Below are 2,859 nucleotides of genomic sequence, written 5' to 3'. Positions count from 1 at the left end.
AGGGGTGAATTTGAGTCCAGGAAGAAGTGAAGGGTGGGGGGAAGGTGTTTGAAGATTTGGGTTTAATTTTCATTACCCTACTGTGATTTGATTGGTAATAAATTAAATTCATTTATAAAATGGAAATTAATTTATAATTTCCCCAGTTGAGTCTGTTTTGCTCATGACAGTGATTGCTGAATGATCTCTCCCTGTCCTTATCTCAACCCACAATCCTTTCATTGTATTTCCTCTCCCCAGTCCAGCTGAGACGGGGAGTGATAGAACAGCTTTGGTGGGCACCTGGCATCCAGCCAGAGTCAACCCACCACACCAGACGAAGACAGACATGGAAATACTCAAGTGAGTCAGCAAAGGTCCAAGAAGATGATGAAGGGACTGGAGCATCTGATGTATGAGAAGGGGCTGAGAGCTGGGACTTTTCAGCCTGGTGGACACCCATGTGAGGGAATCTATCCATGTGTATGAATACCTTGCAGGGTCAAGTAAAGATAGTAGAGCCAGACTTCCCTCATTGGTGCCCAGTGACAGGTCAGGAGGCTACAGAGCACAAACTGAAATATAGGAAATTCTGTTGAGATGTAAGAAAACACTCTTTTAGTGCAAGGGTGGTCAGTGCTGAACCAAGTTGTCCAGAGAGGTTGTGGAGTCTCCATCCTTGGAGATACTCAAAACTCGACTGTACATGGTCATGAGCAACCTCCTCTGGTTGACCGTGCTTTAAAAAGGGGAGTTAAACTAGACAATCTCCAAGGGTGGCTGATGGGACTCCACAACTCCAATTCTGTGATTTGGAGAAGGAAAATTTCACCTCTGTGGAAGAGGAAAAAACCATTTTTGTAAAATTTATTAAAATGAGTGTCAAGATTTCTGTCCTAATAGAAATCAGTGCTCTATTCAGATTTGTTCAAAGTTCTGCAGTAGTCACAGAATCACAATATAACCACATAACTGTGTCAGATACGTAAAGAGAGATGTATAGAATTATTTCATAGAATCGAGTCATAGAATCATTTAGGTTGGAACAGACCCTTAAGATCATCGAATCCAACTGTTAACCTAGCACTGCCAAGTCCACCAGTAAACCATGCCCTTAAGCACCACATCTACGCGTCTTTTAAATACCTCCAGGGATAGTGACTCAACCACTTCCCTGGGCAGCCTGTTCCAGTGCTTGACAACCCTTTCAGTGAAGAAGTTTTTCCTAATTTCTCTTGAAAGTATGTTACTCTGATGTTTAACAAAGACTCAAGTTTATTATGTCTCTGACAAACTTTTCATTAATTAGTAGCAAAATGCCACACCTTCCTATTAAATGGGTAGCCATTCAAATTTAAAAGCAAAAATCCTACTAGTGAAGAAGTGTCTATACTTAGTTTTACAAATAGTAAGTGTGTGTGTATATCTGTTGAGTGTGCTTCTGTTTTAGGCACAAAACTTGGAAACTGAAATGTGTTGGAAGTGATGCTAGTGTTCTCTTCCATTGTCTCTTATGATAACAGCCTAAGTAACTGAGGAAATATGAATGAAGAAGCATTTTACAAAGATCTATTTTATTGTTATAACTAAGCCCGTATAAATGTTAATGCAAGAGAAGTGTCAACTCTAAAGCTCATTTTCCTTTTCTTGTCGTAGGTTAAAGCAGCAACAGGTGAAGAGGTATCAGCAGAGGATCTTGGAGGGGCAGATCTTCACTGCAGGTTTAAAGAAATATTTTCCCAGAGTTAATTTCTTCCATCCTTTAGACTTTAGTAGGGTTTATTTTTATTTTTATTTTTATTTTATTAATGTATATTTAGATCTTTTTAAAATTATGTTTAGGTTTTGAAAATTAAGATTTTCTGTGTCCTTATCTGTGCTGATGAATCATTTTATTGTTATAGTTACCTTATGTTACTCTAGCTAGGATCTTGATTCTTTCATTTACTCTTTTAAAATACTTACAATGTCTAACGTACTGCAGCATCACACATAATATGGAGGACTTTTCTATATTTTTTAATACTGAGTGTTAGTAGAATAATAGACATTGAGAAAGATAATATCTTACCTACTGTCAGAACTTACTACAAACAAGATGAAAATAGCTTATGTTTTTTGTAAGAGAATACTTGTTATCAAAACTAAGAATTCTATGCACTTTCTAGTTCTAAAATGAAAAGTAAACACGTATTATTGTACAATAAGTGTTACTGTACAATTAATGCTTAATTTTTACTTCAATTTACTGAAGTGAATAAAGAATTTTTTTTAAGGACAGTTTATAACACTTTTATAAACGTGTGTTTTCTTTATAATTTCAAATTAATGTTAATTTCCATTTGACCAATGTTTGCCATCTTTTATATTGTCATTTAGATTTTTTACTTCCTAGAGTTGCTATCTTATGTCATGTCTGATAACTTGAATGCACTGTTTCAAAGAATAGTTCAGGCATGGGTTTTATTTTGAAAGTAATGTCATAAAAAAATATGGAGAGCTGTATTGTAGCATCTATATTTTAAAGATAAATGTAAAACTTTTAAAGTATTACAAGTTTTCCAAACCTCAAATTTTCAGTCTTCTTTTGTAAGTCATCATATTGCTATTGTTATTTATATGCAGAAAATCTGGTGTAACAGATCATTATGCTTTGGATGACAATCATGCACTTCATCTAGCAAGGAAAGCTGTAAGAAGTTTAAATCTCCAAAAGAAAGTAGACGTAAGTATATAGAACCTGAAAACACTGCATTGTTTAGATTAGGAATGCCTTTCTTTTCCTCATTTATCCAATACATTTTTTGTCTCCAACTTTAGATACTTCGAAACTGTAAGTTACGGTTCCTGTCCTTAAAGATTTCTGTAATGTTTCAGTTC

General features: G+C 35.3%; 1 protein-coding gene across 1 annotated transcript in view; it reads left to right on the top strand.

Annotated features, from left to right (window-relative positions):
- The window catches only part of MCCC2 (methylcrotonoyl-CoA carboxylase 2 (beta)), a 36,825-nt gene that overhangs the window by 17,728 nt on the left and 16,238 nt on the right, over positions 1–2,859 (top strand). The window contains exons 7-8 of the mRNA XM_010282814.1: positions 1,636–1,700; positions 2,605–2,704. Coding sequence (XP_010281116.1) covers positions 1,636–1,700; positions 2,605–2,704 — 165 coding nt within the window. The remainder of the gene's footprint in view (positions 1–1,635; positions 1,701–2,604; positions 2,705–2,859) is intronic.

Source organism: Phaethon lepturus, unplaced genomic scaffold (genome assembly GCF_000687285.1).
Source record: "Phaethon lepturus isolate BGI_N335 unplaced genomic scaffold, ASM68728v1 scaffold10632, whole genome shotgun sequence".
NCBI classification, from domain to species: domain Eukaryota; kingdom Metazoa; phylum Chordata; class Aves; order Phaethontiformes; family Phaethontidae; genus Phaethon; species Phaethon lepturus.
Note: the sequence above shows the minus strand (reverse complement) of the source record. Positions and strands in the feature narration are given on the sequence as shown.